Below are 19,764 nucleotides of genomic sequence, written 5' to 3' on the forward strand. Positions count from 1 at the left end.
TGAAAGCTTATTGATAATGGATGTAAAGCATTATTTCTTTGCAAAGGAGCTCGGGTTTTCAGGGCACCTAATGAGAGAATTTTGTACCTCTAAAAAGGTAATAATATCCCTGATCCTACACCATGWGGTTTCTGTAGGCTCCCACTGAAAATTTGCTGTTCTAACCAAGATTATGCTGCTGAGGTGGATGAGTTTTGTGTTGATGGAAAATGCCGCATTGTTTGTGGGACATGTTGTTTTTCTTTAAGGTTTAGTCATAGCTGAGARTGAAATCCTGGCCATGGCAAAGTCCATGGGAAGCTTGTCTTAGCTTTTGGGGGGCTGCAAGTTATGGCAAGCAAGTCTGGACTTTTTTCTAATGGATATATCAGAGAATTTATGGGAGTTATCAATTGTCTCCTTCTCTCRCCATTATGAATCTTTGGTAAGGGACCTTTGTAAAAGGTTGGGTTTTAAAAAAAAGAATATATTTAAACACTAGSTAATATTTAGCTAATATTTAAACAGTAGCTATATTTATACATCAGCTAGTTCATTATTACCCATACATACAGTAAATCATTCCAAAAGCTCGAAGGGATCAGTGGTACCATTATCACATATTTYCAATTAAGTCTGTTCCTTAGCATAGTTTTTACTAATCTCCTCAGTACAAAGCCTATGTRCTCAAATTCCAGGATCATCCGTAATTATGTGTTTTAGTGAGCAGATATTTATGATGTCTAAAAATTTAGTCCGATGTCTTGATTAAATATGACATTTACTCACTCTTTGTGAACACAATCAGTCTTCCCCTACAATTATGTTTTCTATTTTTGCACTTTTTTTGAAAGTCTCTGAACATGTTATAATCAGGGTCATCATCTTGATGGGACAGCTGATAGAACAATCCCAGTGGTTCCTATAGAAAAGTAGTAATGTTTATGCACTGAGTTTAGACAAGAACAAAATCAGCTTTTAAGTTGCAGCTCTATAASGAGAGCCCAAAGCCTAAGTATTGGCTCTGAGACATCTGCCAAGTGCAAGAGTGATAACAGCCATTTCTGGTTCCCTTCAGGATAATGCCAAGTGTGAAATCTTYGCACTGCTGAAGTCAGTGATGCCAGTAAGGGTAATGAGCTAAAAGTAAAAGGGGAATTTGGGCTAAAYACAGGGAAAACTATGCATGCCACAGTTAATGTAAACAGACATRTTAGCTGAATAAATAGTCGTCTAGAGGCTAGTACAGATTTCTGTACTTAGAAGGGAGCTGAAKATCTGTAGGTGCAGGTGGTGTGGTTTGTGTGCTGAGGCAGAACCAGGCCCCTGAGCAGCAGCACTGGTGCTGTGTCAGTGCTGTTCCAGAGGCAGGATGCTCTCCTGGTCACACTGTGCCATTTTCTCACTACTGGCACTGCTGATCAGTTCTTTTACCTCTTGAATCCTGTGCTCTTTTGGTTTGTTAAGATGGAGAGGAAAGGACAAGAGGAGAATTTATGCCAGACTGAGAACAAACATTGCCTCATGTGGGTGGTTTTATACCTTGGAGGCCAATCCTTCAACTTTCTGACTTGTTTGCCCCCTACTTTATTTCTGATGGGAAAACAACCCAGAAGGATGTAAATCATGATGCAAGTCTGTCCACCCCGGGTAAAAGTGAGAAACTGGAGCAAAAGAGGCTGGCCACATGCAAAGAGAGAGACAGCAGAATGAATTTCTTCCTAATAAATTTGACACAGAGACTGGGAGCATGTTTACAAAACCCTATCGGAGAGTAGAGGAGGGTTTGTATCTTTGTTTTTTTAAAGYGCAAAATCAGGGCTGGTTTATTGGACCCATGGGGTTGGACAGYGTGTAGAAGGCCACCCATCTGGAAACCAGCTGATCACTGCTGAAACTTTCTTCCCAGGCTCTGTCCCTTCTCTGACAGGGTGCTGGGGTTTTATGAGAGGCTGACAGCAAGCCTTTTACAGACCGTAACTCCTTGTCTCAATAAAAATTGCTATAAATTAGCTGGAAAAAGGACCTGAGGGGATTGTCCCAATCTGGCTCAGGGTGCCAAGTACAAAGTCAGCAATTTTAACAGAATAATCTGAGTTTTCAAATCAATTGTGTTTGGGAATGACCTTTATGGGAAATGGGCAAGTGGAAGGTAGGAGACAGGGAGCAAGAGGAGGTTATTTCTAGATGTCAAAAGTGTAGACCAAGACCCTTCTCCCCTAAGACTTTCCAGGGTTTATAAAGGAAATCAGCTAGTCTTTGGTTCCCTGGGAGTTCTTATTTCCTTCAAGCTGAAGGCAGCTTCTRTATAAAACTTGGACCTGTGCTCTCAACCTGGATACCCGAAATTTTATAAGCATTCAGAAACTAAGCTTGCATGTGACCTTCACAGTGGATTCCATTTTCACAAAATCCTAAACCTAATGCATCTTGCAACACCCCATTCCCATCTGAAAGTGGTGCCACAGTAAAAAGATCAGTTTGTTCAGGAAATTAAGTATTTTGATGCATCGTAGACATKTAGTTACCTTATTAAATCCCCAAGCAGTGTTTGCAGGCAAGTAAACTGAATACTTTCTGATGAAAGCCATTTATGCCTAGCTGTGTTTTGGAGCTTTTGGAAGTATCAGTGAAATAGAAGGAAAAAAAAGCCTTTGAAAAGGATCAGAGAGCAATTTGTTTGGGCAGAACATAAGAATTGTCAGAGCAAACTTTTGTGGTGTACTTTCACAGGCAGACAATTTGGCTGTTCTGTTATACACAAGTCTCATGATCTGGATTTTTGCTTTCTACAGTTGCCAAGTGACTGAGCTGAGCAGTTGACAAAGAGGATGGAAACCCCTTGGACTTCTCATCTTGGAGGGAAGAGGACATCTCTGAGCAAATCAGGACAATGCTGGTTGTAAGCAGGGATAASTGCAAGAAGATAACTTGTAAGCTGGAGGACAGAAGGAGAGGAACACCCGGCCTCTTGCCTGGAGGTTCACAGCAGTTAGTGGCCATGTCCTGTTCAGAAGTGAGAGCAGCTCAGCGAAATGCTGTRAGCAAGAAAGCCCTTTTGGATCCCCCTCTACCAGAAGACATCACCAGGTAGGCTGGAGAGGGCTTTGAGTGGGGACACTGATGGCATGTGACTTTGAAGATGCTCTGTGAACTGTGAAGTTTTCTCGATCATTTCACATTGTCTTTGTCTGAACTCACCGTGGTTTGTGGAGCGGTGGGATAAGGCTGTTGAGCTGTGGCAGTTGGCATTTGGCTGTGCTGGTGCTGGGCTTTGGCATGGGATGAATCAGTGGTAACTAAGATACGTTGTGGGTGTGGGTTTAAGAYGCTTCTTTTCCTGGTCACAGCAGTAATGTCCCTTCTGCCTTTAGCTGGGATGTGTTTCACTTGCGGCTCGAAATGCTGCTTGAACTGCAATAATTAATTATGACAACATTTAAAATCAAGTCTGCATTACATGGGATCCATGACAAGGACCCATGCCCTAGTTAGAGCACAAGCAAGAAGGGCARTATCTCCAGTTGGTACTATCCTTGTGTGACCTTTTGGGTGTACATAGGTCTATGTGCCTTTTGTGAGTGTTAGTGCACAGGGCTATGTGACTGTGCATTCCCTTCTACAGGGTACAGCTGGGGAAAAGGTGTGGATAACAACTCAGTGAGGAGTTTTGGATATGCAGAATTTGTAGCAATTTGAATTTGAAATAAATTTCTGGGGCTATTTGCAGGAACACTTGGAGGCTCTCAGAAATGTCAGAGAAAATACACACTTCCAGTGTGTGAAATGTCCTGGCAGAAAGCTTAGCAGAAAATAAACCAAAACTTTCACCAACTTCCACCAGCTGGAGCTGTTACTGTAGCTGCCAGCCTACCTTTGTTCAGAAATTGCCTGCTGCTGTTTGATCTGTAGCACTGCTGGGGTTGAAAGACACAGTGAAAGAGAGCTCTTTAAGTTCTCAAAATGTATTATGTGTGAAAACATTCAAATATACACTTAATTTCAAACAAAACTGTTGAGAATGAGAGGTTTTTGCTGTTTGCAGACATGCCAAGAACTCTGSTCTCTCCTGCAATAGCTAACTCAATAACTTAGTCTGATTGGGGCTGTTCCAACTCCTATTAAAAGCAGTGGAAAACTGCTTTTAATCCACAGTGGAAGGTGGATTGGGCTCATTTGGTACCCTGTTGAAATTTGTGGTGATACACCAAAACAGAAAAAAGATAACAGCCTCAGACTGCAAATTCGTCGGGGCAGGGACTCTCTGTTTGTGTGTGTTGTATAGTGTTGAAGACATTTGTCGACACTTCAGAAATAATGAATAATGCCAGTGTGAGGAGGAAATCTCTCCACTCAACCCTAGGTGTTTCTGCTGCTAAGTGTTGAAAGAGAAACACAGAGCCCTGAACTTTGAAGACTTGGCAGGTGAGAAAAAGGAAAAATCTTTTCAGTTTCCATTTAAATTTAAGCTTAATCTGCATTTGTTGGGTCTGGTAGAAATATTTGAGCTTTTAATTTAATGTTGTTGGTTTTGGGAAAACTTCTTGGGATGCATGGCATGAAAACACCTTAGATATGAGGCAAGGTTTTGATTTAATTTCTTCTTTCATCTGTTTTCCATTACAAACCAGACTAATTGCYGTAAGATACTCTGTGGTAAAAAATACTASGGGAAGTGTGAATTTGGAAGCTCTYTCACTTTACAGTAACTATAAAAACAGTCAGCAAACAGGTTTCAAAATGATTTAGTATGGAAGGAAGCAAAGTCTGGTTGTCTTCATAGTAGCAGAATTTCACTGGCACTATCAAGTTTTCAAAGCTTTCAAATTCAGCCTATTCATATTTATGTAAAAGCTTCCTTGCACACTTGAGTTGCATTTATTCCTATTTTAGAGACTTGTAAAGTTGAAGCACGAGCTGACGTGGCCCTGGTATTTGAAGTGCCCATGTTAACTGTCCACAGTTCGCTGTTAATGGCTGATAGATAGGTGTGCTCATGACAGAAAACTGCTTGTTTAAAAAAAAAAAATCTTAAAAAGTAAGGGGGGCAGGCTCTAAGCAGTGCTTATGGAGGATACTGAAGGGACTGAAGGGATCCTTGGCATGGTTTTCCATTTGTGCTATAAATCTGGTCACTGAATGATCCCGCTTTTAAAACAACGCTCTAAAAAGCACTCTGTGAGTAGGCTGAAGCAGGGAAAGGCAAGGATATCTCCACTACCAAAGATAGTGTGTCAGGAGTTKATTGCCTTGGTGATACTTTTCTTCRGCTACAGACTTGTCACTATTTTTATTTTATTTCAGATAGTGTCTTAGGGGGTACTCAAAGGAATTTAAATTGCCATAATATGAAACTGGCATTAAATGTCTGCATCATCAAAACTAATATTTGGTTTGTATTTGTGTTGTATTTTCCTATTCTTTTTTTTTTTTTTTTTTTTTTTTTTTTTTTTTNTTTTTTTTTTTTTTTTTTTTTTTTTTTTTTTTTTTTTTTTTTTGTTAGAGAAATATTTGAAAAACTTTTGCACTGAAAAAGATGAAGTAACTACAAAACAAGAAATTTCTGAAGAACGCTATGTGTTGTGTTTTATCCAAGGATAGATTTGTAGGGAAAGTCTTCATAGGACTGTGGTAAGATATCATTATGCATTAATTTGGTAGTATGTGCCCTTAAGAAACTCTGGCTTGAAGTGTAAATGTCAATGATGTGTATTTGGTGTGGTGGTGAGCTGGGCCGTGGTCCTGCTCCCTCTCTCAGGCATTGCAGTAGATAGAATTGGTGACTGTGATGACAGAGACACAGCTGTGAGCCAGCTCAGTTTTCTCTTTGAGACAACTTGGGTCTACCTAGYTTTGCTTTCTGTTTTACAAAATCTATCTGCATCAGTGCTTAACAACACCCAGGACTTTCAACATGAAGAGAGCAATTAATTCTGGCTCCATTATTTCCATGAGAAATAGTGATTCTATACATATTTTAATGCAGTTAAGTCTCTTTTTGGGGATCATCCTATGGACACAGGGTCTTGTGCACTTTGTACTTATCAGCTCATGATACACCATTGTTCTGTATGTGTTGACATCGTTTGTGTAGCTGTTGAGAGAAGCAGGAAGGGAGCTGAAATGCTAAGTGAATTTCAAAGTCTTTATCATCATGTGGAAGAGGGACAGTTTTCACATGAAAAGYAACAGAATTGACAGGTCAGGATCTTGTGGTTTAGTACTTCTGAAACACCAAGTAAACAGCGAGCAAATAGTTACAGAGGTGAGGAGAAAAGGGGTSTCCCATTTTGCTGTTTTCAGGAATCCAGGCTTCCATGATCCCAATGGATGCTGCTGATTCTTTTAAAAAATCTTTTCCGCATTGTTTGTGTGGAAACATGCTGCTCCTTCTGCAGTCTCTGTGTGGCTGGTTGGTTTTAATATTTATGTGTTTAGAAAACCCAATTACTGATCCTTATGTAGTGGAAAGTTGGGTCTGAACTGTGAAGTGTGAAAACATGTGTGGGCATTTTCAAGATCTGGGATTCTGTAATTAGGGGATTTTGGTCTGGGCTTGTCTCTAACTGTAGCTGAGCAAAAACCTCCCCACTGTAAACTTCCTTTTGCAACAGAATACCAAAACCCCAAAGCACATACACCATAAAAAAACCTCTCCAGGTGACCTAATGAGTTGTCATCAGGAGGTGATTCTCCACCCGTAGAGAATCTTATACGAATCTTAAGCTCTGCCAGGAAAAAAAAAAAATTTCTGGTAGTATTTCCTATTTCTTGAAGGATGGAACCTCTCCTTTTACTGGATGTTACACCCTGTCTTTTCCCAAAAAACCAGTCCTTATACAAAAAGGACAATGCAGGTCTGGCAGTGAGCTACATCAGCTGAAGGAGTGAGTCCTTCCTATAGTGAATGTGTGATACTGCTGTACTGGAATGTGTAGAAGGAGCCAAGAAACAGTTATGGGAGAGTAAAATTGCAGTGTTTGTTCTGGAGACAGGCAAGAAGGAAAAAACACATACAAAGTGATCTATGTGTACATGTATATGACATAACAGAACGCTTTTTAGGCACATGACACATTTGATTACATTAAAAATCCTTTTGTTTCTTTTTTTCCCTTGCTTTTTATGTAGGATAGTGTTTTTGCTCTAGGGATGAAGGATGGAGATGGGATGTTGGATATTCAAGCCTTCTCCASACCTGAGCGAGCTGATCAGCTGCTTTTTCATTTGTGTCTAGGACAGCAAAATGAAAAAAACCCACCATAATTGGGGTTTTTTTCTGTATGAGATATAGGACTATCTTTGGGACAGGGAGCTCCAGTGACCTGACTAAGCCAGGCACTCTGAGGAAGAGATGAAGACTAGAACTGTGTAAACAAGATAAGTTTACACAGATAAACTAGAACAAGATAAATGGGCAAGGAAACTGATATTGCCACCTTTGCTTTTTTGCTCTCCAAGGTCCTCTTGCCTTGATTGTGAGGGATAAGTTATGCATTTCGTTGTCAGATCTTCATCCTCTGCCCTTCAGGGCCCATCCAGAACAGGGAAGTAGCTGGTCGCATCCCAAAGCCCTTTGGGTCTCCCTGAGAGCTACTGGTTACTAGTTTGAAATCCCCTGCTGATTGCAGKACCCTCATCTCCCTCCCAGAGATGGGAGCTTTGTTCTGTAATGCTCTCCCTGCTCTGAGTCCTTCTGGGGCTCCCCATGTTGGCACAGAGGTTGTGGCAAATTTGTTTGTTTCCACCCTCATGGGAAGAGCTGCTTGTAGTGATGATGATTTGCAAGTGTGGTGTTTTGTGGTTACATTATTGCTTCCACCTGCAATTGCTCTGGCACACGCAGTGTTTAATGGCATCCTTGGGTTAACTCCATGATGACAAATTTGCTGAGACTGCACAGACTGCTCAGTCCTCTGCTAAGAAGCTGAGTGGTCAGGATTGATTATAGACCTTAGTGGAGGGGTAGGGTTAAGATTACATTAGCCCTTGCTTTACCATGGAGTCAGTGACACCAGACATCCTCCAACGAAAAGCAATAGAAGCGTCTGTCCATGCCAAGCAGAGGCCATCATAGACATCTCCAGAGCAGGCTGGTGCCCAAGACCTGCCCTGTAGAGGAGTGGCTGGGATTCCCTCTGCCAGCCCAGGCTGAGAGAGGAAGGCAGCCCAGCCCAGCCCAGCTCTCCTCCTCCTCCTCTGACAGTCTGTGGTGTAACGTGCAATGCAAGGGCTGCTTCCRTCTGTGGAGTTTTCCAAGCAGCCCAGAGCACATCACCCTTCAGCAGCCCAGCCAGAGTCCTTCCTCTCCCTGGCAGATTGATAAGGAGGGACTTTCTTCCTCCATGACTAAGTGCTGCTCTGATTTACTGCAGCTCTTCCTCAAGCACTTCCGGAGGTCAGAGGGCTGCAGACATTAGCCCATAATGGAAGACCCGGGGTCATGTGTAACCAATACCAATGGCCCTGGGTGCCGTGCAGTGCAGCTGGGAGTAAATAAAGCTGTCCCTGACTTGCTTTGTAAAACCTCTCACTAATGTGACACAGAGAGAAGGATGGAAGAATAATGGATGGTTCTCATCAGAAGAATTATAGTGTCCAGTGGCTTGTGAAGCGAGCGTGTTTATCTGTTATTCTTGTGGGATGCTACCCCGCAGTGCAGCTGTGCTCCCTGAGCAGGTTCTGGGGGCTGTGGAGGCTGAGGGCTGCACTGCTCCTGCCCAGGCAGCCTTTCCTCAGCCCACCTTGCTCCARCCTTGTTATTTCCTGTTTGTAATGAAAACTTACAACATTTCTAATGAAATAACTACATTTTAGTTCCAAGAGCACTGTAAAAATCCTGTACTGCAGTAACACTAATCTGTATTTGATGACCTGGGATCATTCCAAATCAGTACAAGTTAACCCAAGCTAGGCTGACTGTGATAAAATTGCTGATGGTTCTTGCTCCAGTAAGATTTGGAAGCTGCCCAGCTGCAATGACTGCTGATGGAAGGAATTAAAATTGTGGGTGTCCTGTGGGCAGAAGTCCTTTTGGTGGTAACTGAAGGACTGAGCACCATGTGCAAGGAAGCGGACCCAGACAGCATGCACTACTATATGTGCAAATGAAGGGGCTAATCCTAAAGGCAACAAGATTTTCTGCATTTCAGTGCAGTAAATCCCACTAAAATCCATGTCAGGGCTTTCGGAGGCTGGCTCTGAGGCCTGGCAGCTGYACACTGCTATCCCTGAGTGGCTGAGCAGCTGTGGGCTAGGCTGCAGCAGGCTTCTGAGCAGGAGGCCTGAGAACCAGCCACCCTTGTGCTGCAGCCATGAGCAGAATGRGGAAAGTGCCCTAGAACAGGGGGAGAAGAGCTCAAATGGTGATGGAGGTAGCCCTAAGGATACTGGTTATGACTGCAGTGCTGAATGCCTGTGCTTGTTGGTACACTGTCTCTCTCGCTGTCAATGGCTTCTAGGAGATCTGGGAAATCCCATCTTTAATGCTGTGTTCAGTATTGGTTCACCCACACTCAGAAGAGGCAGATTGATACCRGAGGAGGTACAGAGAGGACCTCCTAAAACGGTCAGGAAATGTGCTGTTTGTGGATTTTGTATACAAAATTTGGCTTATTTTGTCTAGCAGAATAAATAACAAGGGGCTGTGGCTGTGCTCTGCCAGTACACTGGGGGTAAATTCATGGGAAATAGGTGATTGATTAACACTGAAAGGTAGTGCTCTGTGTTTTAGTGAAAGCCTTCTTAAGGACACGTGGCTGGGGACAGACCCTTGGATGGGGTTTTTTTACCCTCTTGGACACTTTAGTAAAAATCTGGCACATCCACAGGTTCTTCCCAATTCTCCTACCCACACCCAATCTGCAGAAAATTTACAAAATTGAGTTAGGCAGGATGCCTTTCCCTAAGCGTGGAGCCTGTGTGTGTGTGTAATTGGAACAGTGGCCCAAAAATCCCGTGCAAATATATTAGGCTTTATTGGGCAGGATTTTTACATCTTAAAACGGGAGCTCAAAAGATGGGAGTCACTTTTTGAATCTTCCATGAAAACAATGGCCATGCTTAGCACCTCCATTCATCCAATAATGCCACAACAGGACCTGTCATCAAGCAGTACTCAAGCTTGCTCGTGTCTGCTCCAGCTTCATCACTGGATATTAGGTCTATTTATACTGCTTTGAATGCTCCACGCAATTCARGTCCTGAGGAGAAAGACAAGCTCAATAGCCTGCACAGCGTTTGTTTGCCCGGTGTTATCAGGATCAGCAGAGGAAGCAATTTTCACAAACAGCGGAGCAGGGAGCCCCTCCTGCCGTGGCCGTCGATCCTGCGGTGGCTGCACCTCGAGCGCCCGTGGACCGCTCGCACCTGAGGCTGCCCTGGCAGCGTGAGGTGATGACAATGGGCCTGTAAGGTAAACAAAACAACGGAATAAAAAGTGCTGAAAGCCAGCAGCAGGTGAACTGCTAAGAACAAACTCACGTGCCCATCACCCCACCTTCAAGACAGGCTGAGCTGTGGCTGGGTAAAGCTTATCAGTTAGGTTAACACACGGTCCTTTTACCCCCTCCTGCCCAACACTTCCCAACTTTCAACAGTTGTTTGATTACTTGTGTGGTAYAGCTACAGAGAGGAAATTATTAGCTGCCCTCCCCTCCTCTTTCACAACAAAACAGAGGAAGCAGCTCTACYGAGGCTTTGTACAGTAGCCAGGTGCTGTTGKGTGGTTGGTCMCTGCTCTCTTCAGGAAGGTAAATAYTGGGCTAGAGGCAATTACAGGTGTGTTCAGAGGAGCACATGGTCTGCAGCTTTCATGCCCTCATAGGAACCCCAGTACACATTTGCATGTCTCCCACTGAACCAGCTCTTGTTGGTGTGTCTTCAGCAGTTATTGGCTCAAACCTCAAGTAAACATTTGGCTCTGACAGTTGGAGAGATGGGGCACACATGAAGGTRCTCTTTGCAGGGGCTGAAGTGGTGTTTATCTTTTTCTCCAGCCTGGTTAAAGGCAGCTGTGTTAGGAAGAGAGCAGACAATCCAGCTGAGATAACCTGTGCTCCAAAGACCACTGGTGTCACCAGTCTTTGTGCACTCCAGCAGTCTCTGGCATATATTCCTCCCCTGCCACATGCTGTCAAGTGCTTTCTTTACTTCAGTTATATTTTCAAGGAAGGTGAATGGGATGAGAGAAATTCTGCAAGTTTTCCCTGTGACGATACACTTCCTAAAGCACCTGTTATCTAAAAGGCCAACACCATCTGGCTGCAGAGGAACTAGGTTTCAGAAGATGGCCTTCCCTGAGGTGGAAGCAGTGATTCTTAGAGATAGATTACATCAATTGTCAGAATTTGTGCATCATTCAGTCTGTGTTCATGGGTGATGGCAGTGTCTGTACTTACTTTTACCAGATTTCACTGCTGTGGAAAGAAATCCCTTGCTCCATGGTGAAGAGTTGTACAGAACCTGGCTAGCAAGTGTTAAYATTATGGTCATCTGTACAAGGCTGCAGCAGACAAACCCAGCACAGAGAGCTGACAGCATAAACAGGGAGGCCAGATAAAGTACTGCAAAGGGAGCAGAGGCACAAAGAGGTGCAGTAACAGGGTCAAGGTCACRCAGGAGGTCAGAGTTGGGCTGGGTCCCGCGAGTCCCAAGCCAATGCACTGCCCAGTGCAGCCAACAGCCTCAACACTCCCTTCTGCAGCAAAGACAGACATGGTCTGGGAAACAGTTTGCTGTTTTAACAGCTGCAAGCTTTGCACAGAACAGATTCAGTTTATGTGATGTGTTCTTCCAGTTTCTTAGTAGGAAAATCCAGGCAGCACAATGGAAATTCAGAAACTTTTTGAAATAGCTTAACATGGTGCTAAATCAGGTTTGTACTTGAGCAGCACTGTTCACACAGTCCAGAGTTTCATGAACTGGAAAAAGCGGGGACACTTCATTACAGCTCTGTAACAGCAGGGAGAGGAGAGTAAATCTGGGATAAACAGATTGTTAGAGCTTCTGTCAATCCAAATGGTTCTTGTGGATGGCGAGGCAGGGAAAYCTTTTAATATTTTGTCCCTGCTAGTTGTCTGGGTGGTATTGCCCAGTGATGAASGGAATAGAAAGGGACCCATTTATCATCTCTTCTATTTTTTCTTTTTATTTACTTTCCTTTTAAAAACACATTAAAAAAATTAATTCAGTGCTGGGGAAAGGTGACAGATTAACAACCCCAGAGATTTCAGCCCTGTGTTTATCCTCTGAGCAGCGAGCTCTGAGCATTCCCAGTGCTGCTCCAGCTCTGTGCCCCAACCCTGACCTTAGGGAGCAGCTCCCGAGAGAACAGCTACCCCATCCCTCCAACCCCTCTGACCTACTGAAGCCTCATCCCCTCGGATGGAGCAAGGGGTGCTGCTGGCAGTGTGAGTCTGTGCCAGGGACTCCTGCAAGTGAGGAGATGGATGATGATCCACACCTAGTCTTCTCAGCAACACGCTGTGTTTGTGCAGGGCAGCTCTGCAGGGTGTTGCTTCAAGTCCTCCAGGCCACACTTTGATGTCTCAGTCCACTTTCCAGTCTGTAGTCTTCTCTCTCTGTGGAGAGAAGAAAGCTAATCCTGTGAGGGCACAATAAAAAAGGCCTTTGGGATGCCCAGGTATCTATGGATGGTGCTTTTTATCTCACTGAAATGTGGCTAAATGTGGTTTTGACAGAGTTTGGGCATTTGCAGCTCCTGCCAACCTCTGGACAATTTTTAGATGCGCTATAATCATATGGTTTTATTTAAGGAATAAACATGCTGCATGGATCCTAGCACTAGGTCACTAACTTTGAAAAGGTAAAATTCATTCCACATCCCTCCAGCCTTTCTCACTGTCATACTTGGTTAGATTTTGTTTGATAATTCTCACTATGGGTCATTTCAATTTCCCACCATAAAGGCCTYGTGTAGTTACCTTTTCATCAGCTCTGGTGTTTGGAATAACCCTTTGCAAACTAGGTATTTCCCTCTGCCATAAAACTGGAGTGTTTGGCAGAGGAGAGCATCCTTCACAGAGTATTCACCATGGCTCGGGGTGGGGGTGGCACTGTGGGGGGTAACGCATGCAATRCCTCCTTGCAATTAGTAATGCTGCCACTGCCCCCTCCCCCCACTCAAGAAGTGACATTCCGAGACATGCATTTGGTGTTTGAACTACCCTGTCTCYTGGACCCAAGGGACTGGGGTTGGGACAACTCTGTGGGAGGCCCTGGTGTTGAATCCATTTGGCTGGTGTGCCCAAGGGGSCTTCCATCATCACCTGCCTCTGTTGGGGAAAAGGCATCCACTGCACCAGGTGGCACTCAGGAATTTTATCCACTGTGAGTTACTCTGGGAAGAAATCCCTCCCTTTCTTTTCTGCCTGTGGTATCAGACGATTGACCCCATTCCCCCTTTTTGCTGAAGGGGCAGAAATTTGATAATGGCCTTAATTATGCTGAACATTAAACAAATGCTCTGGATCATCACTGCTGTATCCACTTGTCCATAATTACCAGGACTGGACATGGTGGCTTCAAAGGCCACCCAGTTATCATTTATGTTTACTATAAACACAGCAGCTGTTTTGGTTACGAGGGTGGTCATTTTCCTGGAATTTGATGAGCCAGACCCTGAAATCCTCACCTGACACCAGCTCTCTCCCTTCTCTCCTTTTCTTCATGAAGAAAATTTAGTATGGAAGTACTCTTTGCCATCTAAAGAGGGAGAAAGGATGGGCTGTGCCTCGTACTTTTGGGGTTTGCAATTTCTCCAAGCTCCTTCTGAATTCTAATGAGCTACTCTGTGTTTGTGGAGCTGTCCATTGGACACTTTAGTAAAAATCTGGCGCATCCACAGGTTCTTCCCAATTCTCCTACCCGCACCCAATCTGCAGAAAATTTACAAAATTGAGTTAGGCAAGTCATTGTTCATTTGGCAAGTCACCAACTACTCAAAAAAAAAATTAGGATTGGATGAAAACTAAAGCGTTAAAAACTTCTGCTTTTTTGACTCATTTTGCAAAATAGGTGAAAATCTATTTTGCAATCATGCGAATTGATTTGATTGTCTTATGATATGTGAGCTCATAAACCTCAAACTGTTCTGTGCACAGGGGATCTCTGGGTTTCAGAGTGTGGCTGGTGTTGCTTTGACTATGCTTCCATAAGAGGGCCCATACATTATAATTTTACCTGTGCCACTAGGAATGAGACTGTCTTGTCTTACTGCACAGGGCATTCATAAAAATGTTCTGTCTGTTGTTAGCATGGCCTGAAGGAAACAACAAAGCCTGCTGCAAGATCAGGAGGAGCAGAAAGCTCAGACAACSAAAAAGCTTTAGAGTTTTTGAGAGCTCAGAACAGGTTGATGTTGCCCATGGCTTTGGTGTAATCTCTACAAAATTACAAATTGGTAACTCATGATGGCAGCAGCAGAGTGYAATTTATGAACTGCTTCTTACTGCCTTTCATGTTGGTGCAATGGAACTTAGCTGCTCATAGTTCAGCCAGAAGACATGGGACTTTTCCAAGTTTTTTCTTAGTTGAAATTCTTCCATCTGGCACAGTTTAAGAAATGCCATCAGAGTGGGTTTTTAAACTAGTTTGTTGCTGGTGTGTAATCCTTCCTGATTTTTGTTGTTACTGATTTTTTACCAGAGGGAACTCAAGTTCAGTGGTTACAGAATGGACTGCAGACATAGATGGACTGAAAGGGAATGAGAGGATGGCAGCCTATTTGGTTGCTGCAATAGCACAATTTTATGAGGATTGAATTATAGCATGGGGAAATTTCACACCACTGCTGGGGAATAAAGCTGTGCCCATGCATCCGTTTAGAGGCCAAACACACAAACTCCTCCTTCAGGAAGAGAGGCACAAAGGAGCCGCTGCTGTGCGAGGCTTATGCTTTCTGTGAGTGGAAACAGTGCATTCAGCCTYCCCCCTGCCCGGTTTCTGTGCAGTCCCTTAGAGCAGTTCACAGAAAGGCAAACCACAGCAGCAAGGGAAGGGGGCTGGAGATGTGCAGCTGGTTGGCATCTGCAACCTGACTGCAGGTAATGTGGTCTGACTCAGTTATTCGTCACTGAACAAAGATGCTTCATCTTATCTGTAAAGGAAAGAGCAAATTGGCTGGGTTTTGCAGCAGGTAACGCGAATCAGGATGATGTATTTATAAGGGGAGGAAAGAACAACACAGTCAGTGCCTGTTTATTTATTTTTTCATGAATTACAAAGGCTGAATAGACTAAACAGTCCTTCACTACAGAAAGAAAAGCAGTGCCAGTACATGGAATTGAGAAATTCTATGGGGTTCGGATTGTTACATTGTTCTCCTACCGGTCAATAACTGAGTTTAATCAAAGCTTCAAACAATAATGTTCACAAAAAAGCTCTGGAGATACAAAGCCAGCCTTATGAGAGAMAGCTTTTCTCGAAGACTTACTAAAAGCTACGTTAGCTGATGCTGTGGCAAGTGTATGTGTTCTGTAATGTGTGGCACATAGATTATCAGGAGTTTGTGTGTTGTCAGTATTTGCAAGTGGATGTTTTATGTAAATTGAGAAAGATGTGTTACACATCTGCAACTCTGCCTCAGCTCTCCTGAGCCCTCCAAGGTTTTTCGGTTATGCATTAGAGCCAGAGACGGTTAATGTTTTCATGGTCTCAAGGTGAGGATTTCAGTGAAGTCCCCAGASGTTTAGAGAGGGATAAACGATGTACCCACCTGCATGATAGTAGTTCAAAGAGAATAAAGAACAGGGAGCTAAAAGGATCGATTTGTAATGTAAAATGTTAAAAAGGCAAAATAAAACAGTTTTTAGTAGTACTGTACTGAAAAATGAACTTCAAGTAGGAGAGAAACATCAGAGGAGAACAGGTTGCATAGCACAACACAGAAGATATGTGAGGGCAACCCTCAAGGAGGAAATTTAAGCCTGCGTAGCAGGACATGGTCCATAAAACAAGGTACATGAGACTGGAAATGGGGAAAGTGAAAGCTATGCTAGAAAATCTAGCAGAGGCATATTCTGCCTTGCCAACATGACAGAATGGGTGCCCAAATATTTGATTTTTTTCATTCTCAGCCTTTGCAACAGCCAAGAGCCAGATCAGACACATGAAATGTTTYGCTTGTTCTCAGGACCTGGCCCACCTCCTCTTTAGCCCTCCGCCCTCCAGCCCTGTCAAATTGCGAAGGATCAGCTGGAGCAGGTGTCAGAGGAGATGTATCAGTGCAGAGTTTTGCTGGGGTTTCTCAGAGCAAGTGGCAGGATCTCTTTTATCACACTGAGCCTTCTCCTGTCAGCGAAGCAGACGGATGAAATTTCCTTCTCTGGAGACCCCCTCTCTGTTGCTGTGTAGCCAAAGGATTTTGTAGGCTCCTTTAACTGTCTTAATTCTCATCAGATTTGCATCATTATTCAGGCCTAGGAAAAAAAAAAAACATAAGGCTGACTTTAAAATAAAAATCTCTCCACAAAGACCATATGAAGGACTTCTGATTTTGACATGTTTGGAAATATTTTGGGATATTTTGCTTCTGAGCATTTGGAAAGTACAGACTGAGCTGTTTTGTAGTAACTTTTACAAATGCTAAACATCTGGCTCTGCTGACATTATTTCAGGTATTCATTCTGAGTAATTTAGTCTAGAGAGTGTTTGAACTCATAAAGAGCAAAGGTGTTTTCTATATTTCAGTAAATGTGCTTAAAATGCAATAATGGTGCCSCATGTCCAGATTTGGAATGCTCCAGGGAAAACCTGGAAACAGAATTTCATTTCAGCCWTCTATAAAAAGCAGTCTACTGGGCACTTTTGAACCATGTTCAAGTAAGATTTTTTTGAGTGCCTTAATTTTGGGGCATTTTAGTCTAGATTGTCTTTATTTCCTATTCTTTGAGACTAGGTGAAAGATTGCTCAAGAGTCAAAATGCATTGAACATGAGAATTAAACCATTGCCCATAACCTTTGTTCTTTCTCTCAGGTGGTTTGTAGTTTCAGAATTCACATGGCTACAAAGGTCCACACAGGGGAGGAATAGTGAATCACAAACAGAATCTGGCAATCAGCTTTAGAGAGTGAATTAAGAAGACTTAAATGGTGCAGCAATGGTAGTTCTCAGGTGCTGCTCTTTCCTTGGAATGGTTTTCTGTGGTTCTTGTAAACCACATAAAGCAAAGTAGAGGGGTTTTACTTTTTTTTTTTTTAATAGACATAGCTAAACACTAACAAAAGGCAAGAAAAAGATCACTAAATCAGAAGGCAAAGCATCTTTGCTGCCTTGTGGTGATTAATTAGCAGAACCAGCCTGTTTCAAGGCTTTAAAAGGAATTACAAGAACAGGAGGACTGAGCTGGTGCTCTGCCGTACTTTGTTTGGGATGCTGATTTGCAYACTCATGTTTAGCAGTCATTGCTAAAATGTGCAATAAAATACATCAGCTACTTGACCGGACATTAGGCCAGGACGAAGAGAGTCTTGAAATGAGGAGCTSCCCTTGCAGGCTGGCCAGGCCTGGCATCACAGGAATGTGCCCAATGCAAGTCCAGCTGCACATTGCTCATGCCTGCCCTCAGCTAAAGCTCTGTGCTCTAGCACCACCAGCTCACAGTGTTTGTCCTGCTTGCAGAGCAGGAATTCCRCAGCTAAAGTATTGTATCCATGATTTATCAGGGATGCAGCCTCTCCACAGCCTTCGGTTTAGGGAGGCTCAATGGCTCCTGCTAGAAGAAGGAGAATAARGAGGAAGGCTGGGATCTCAAGCTGACAGCTCCTACCAGAGGCAAGAATTGGCTTGTGTTTATTTGATTTATTGTCATCCATAAATATAAGTTAGGAAAATCTTGGACTGATCTAAAACAAACAGAATTTCCCTACTGAGTGGGAAATTTAGAATAGCATCTCTGTCCTGAGCTGTTATTCCAGGCAAAGGAATTGTTATTTTTTATATGGAGCTGTTTATTAAACACTTCTGATATTGAAAAAGAAATTGTCAGCAGTTTTTATCTGTAAAAAAGAGATGTTGCACCATGGAGCTGTTACCCATCACATAAAGGAGCAGTCCCACAACCCAGCTACAAACACCTTTGCAACCAAATGCCAATACAGTCCCTTGAAATGCCAGGGTTAATAACACACGAATTTAATTCGACTTTTTTTCATTACAGGTTTAAAAAACCCTCTTAGATTACAACAGAGACAATAAGGGTCGAAGAAAGAAAGCAGTTAAAAAGAATAAAAGCAAATGTTTAACACGGGACTGAGGTATGTTTCTTGGGCTGTGTGAGACCTGTCCAGCTGGAATCAGCATCAGCAGTCACCCTGACGGGTGCTGTTCCAGTGATGTCTCTATTCAGATGGGATTAGACGCCTGTCTGGCTGCTGGCTGAAAAATCATTATTTTTAGTGCCGTGTCCCTCTAGTCGGTTTTCGTTCCCCTCCTGACAACGTGCAGTTGGGATACATTTTATCTTCCCCCTCCCCTTGTACCAGGTTTTGAACAAATAGAATTCTCTCTGGTTGTTAAGCAGTTCTCCCTGGCCCTTTTTTCTYGTTTCCTACCAGAGGATGATGGATTTGGTCATTTCTAAGGACCTTCCCAGCTGTTTCAGACATGAAGACAAAAACAAGCTTGGAGAGATTCATCGATATTATGGAAGATTAGCCTGGGAGTTTAAGGATTTCTTTCAAAAAGAAATTTTTTTTCCAGTTTGACTCTTTCCTGGTGTGCATGACTAAAATACYCATGATATGGGATCAGTGCAAAGACAGAGGGATCTAACCCTCAGCTGCTGTAAACCAGCATTGCCCAGTAAAGTTCAGTCCAAGTTACCCATGTTTACACCTGCTGGCAAACCCCCCGTGACAGAGGCTGTGTGTCCATCTGGAGCCTGGGAACACACACAGCATGGCACTCCCTTGCTGGTTTTTCATCCAGAGCCAACACTGACGAAGGTGGCAATCTCTTCTCTTTGAGCCAGGGGTCCAAGTGTATCAGCTAATTGGTGGCATTTGGTTTTCCTCTGTTGTCCCCCTCCCCTGCTCCTCACGGAGCCGGCCAAGCTCTCCCAGCAGCACTCGGTCTATGGTTGGAGGGCATAGCTGTCATTCCATTAGGCTTGGCTAGGCCTGCGTTAAAGCGTGTCATACAAATTGAGGGGATCCAGCACATTGACAGACAGATATTTAGCATGTAATTGCACTGAAAGTGCAGCACAAAAGCTCTGGGAGGTAGGAGAGCAGAGGATTTGGTTTGCATGAGATCTAGTTGGAGTGAGGTTTGGACTTTTTTTCCAAAGTGCATTTGAGCTCTTAACAGGTGTGATGGTAAGGCACAAATACATCATCCCACAGCCATTGGGGCACKGTGTTAGTCCTCCTCCAGCCTGCTTTGTCCCTTTGAAGAAATCCTGTTTGAGGCAGTTTCTGTTACAGGCCAAGCAAAACCATCCCATGAGCTGGTGCACAGCTCCCACTCACTCATACTCAGATCCATTTGTCAAAGRAAGCTGAGCCCTGCCCCTGTCTGACAGCAGTGAATCCCAAACACCTCATGCACTACAGCTCTCTTATCATAAAGATAGAACATAAATTTAAAATGTATTTGGCAGTAGAGAAAATTTTAATGTCTGGGCTTTAGCATTGGTCATCAAGGACTAATTCAGTTCTGCTGAAACTCCTGCTTCCAAATGCAATCACATTGTTCATGACTTGATGCTCCTGGAGCCAGTCTGCACCCATCTGCCCTATAAGGGCTCTTAGGAGCTGAGGCT

At 43.5% G+C, this 19,764-nt stretch overlaps 1 protein-coding gene across 1 annotated transcript in view; it reads left to right on the forward strand.

The window, feature by feature from the left end:
• Positions 1 to 2,799: 2,799 nt before the first annotated feature.
• The window catches only part of TBX1 (T-box transcription factor 1), a 122,270-nt gene continuing 105,305 nt past the window's right edge, over positions 2,800 to 19,764 (forward strand). Inside the window, 1 exon segment of the mRNA XM_057369049.1 lies at positions 2,800 to 3,069. Coding sequence (XP_057225032.1) covers positions 3,015 to 3,069 — 55 coding nt within the window. The 5' untranslated portion in view covers positions 2,800 to 3,014.

The sequence above is a fragment of the Malurus melanocephalus genome, unplaced genomic scaffold (assembly GCF_030028575.1).
Source record: "Malurus melanocephalus ecotype Western Australia unplaced genomic scaffold, MMel_1.1 scaffold_102, whole genome shotgun sequence".
NCBI lineage: Eukaryota > Metazoa > Chordata > Aves > Passeriformes > Maluridae > Malurus > Malurus melanocephalus.